The 1,660-nt window shown below is 39.0% G+C and overlaps 1 protein-coding gene across 6 annotated transcripts in view; it reads left to right on the forward strand.

Moving 5' to 3' along the window:
* Window positions 1–1,660, forward strand: part of LOC107551458 (choline transporter-like protein 1) — a 35,293-nt gene that overhangs the window by 23,962 nt on the left and 9,671 nt on the right. For 4 of the 6 annotated variants that reach the window (XM_016233064.1, XM_016233066.1, XM_016233061.1 and 1 more), the window contains exon 10: window positions 1,082–1,154. In XM_016233064.1, the coding sequence (XP_016088550.1) occupies window positions 1,082–1,154 (73 nt within the window). Of the gene's footprint in view, window positions 1–1,081; window positions 1,251–1,660 lie in introns of all 6 variants that reach the window. The other 2 variants (XM_016233067.1, XM_016233068.1) reach the window with 1 other exon arrangement.

Consider the following 1,660-nt stretch of genomic DNA (forward strand, 5'->3'; position numbering starts at 1 on the left):
TGTGTGTTTCATTGTGAAAGCGAAACTACTTTGTTTGGCCTTCCAAAAGAGGACACAACTACAAATCAGTGGTTAAGTTGTATTTACAACATTGTTCCACAGTTCAACCAAATATTCGAGTGTGTGCAGTGCATTTTATGGAGGACTGTTTCCTGGGAGAGTAGCCTACAATGCGGCTGTGCACAAAGGCTGTTTATATAAAGTTGGGCAGTTCCAACTTTGCAAGGACAGTCTGGTGCTTCTGACTCGCAGCCTGTAAGTATGTTTTCATATTTAAAGAATTTGCCACTGATGATTCAAACGCGAGTTTTGAGCAGTGTAGAGTAGCGCTTGTTGTTTGTCGTTTCTCAAATCACAAAAATGCAGACATGGTTTTATATTTACGTGGCGCGATATGCAACGCAATGCGTAAAAAGACAGTATAAGTCATTATAATCCGTAATTATGTCCCCACTGGATGCAACAAATGCCTCATTTATAATGGGTTTTTATTGGTTTTGTCTCGTCACGCCGGGACATGGCATCACAGTATGGTAAGGGGCGTAACATTTCCATCACACGCTTGAGGCATTCGGCCAATCACAACACACTGGATAGCTGGCCAATCAGAGCACACCTCGCTTTTCAGACCGATGAGCTTTGTAAAAATCTACACGTTTCAGAAAGACGAGGCATAGAGGAGAAACAATAATGTACAGTATGTGGAAAATGTGTTTTTTTGTACCTTAAACCGCATAAACACATTGCATTACACCAAATATACAAAATAATGTTCTTTTTAGCAATGTCATATGACCCCTTTAATTAACTTTTGAATGTATACTTTGAACTACAGATGTGCAAAAGGAAATATTAATATAATTTTAGGAATTGTTTTGCATTTTTTTTCTCAGAAATAATGTGTACAAGCCTTAAAATAGTCTTCTGTTCAAGTCATTTTGTACCGATAATGTAGAACTGCAGCACAAATTAACCGACTTTGCTTGGGCATCTCGTTTTCTTTTTAAATGTGTATTACTATTGCAGAAAGCTCTTTAAAAGCAAAAATCTCAGGCTGCAGCTTGTACGCTCCTGTCCACAGGGAACCCAGAGAAAAACGAGGATACTGGCCTGGTTGAGTTCAGGCTCACAGGAGCGCTGCAGTACATGACCTGGTACCACGCAGTGGGACTGATCTGGATCAGTGAGTTCATCCTGGCTTGTCAGCAGATGACCGTAGCCGGTGCTGTGGTAACCTACTATTTCACAAGGTCTGTATTTTTAGTGAAATGCTCTCAAATACCACTCTTGTTGGTAAAGGTGATGTGTGTAATATTTTTTGATTTTAAAATACTTTCTTCGATCACAGTTTAATATGCAGAGATGGCGGGAATTAAGTCATTTGTTGGTTGATTTTTATGAAGTTTTACTTTTAACCTTTCTGTTTGCTTAAAGAAATAATTCATCCAAAATGAGAATTTGCTGAAAATGGGCTCACCCTCAGGCCATCCAAGATGTAGATGAGTTTGTTTCTTCATCAGAACAGATTTGGAGAAATTTAGCATTACTTCACTTGATCACCATTAAATCCTCTGCAGTGAATGGGTGCCGTCAGAATGAGAGTCCAAACAGCTGATAAAAACATCACAATAATCCACAAGTAATCCACACAACTCCAGAT

This window comes from Sinocyclocheilus grahami, unplaced genomic scaffold (assembly GCF_001515645.1).
Source record: "Sinocyclocheilus grahami isolate Dianchi unplaced genomic scaffold, SAMN03320097.WGS_v1.1 scaffold424.1, whole genome shotgun sequence".
NCBI classification, from domain to species: Eukaryota; Metazoa; Chordata; class Actinopteri; order Cypriniformes; family Cyprinidae; genus Sinocyclocheilus; species Sinocyclocheilus grahami.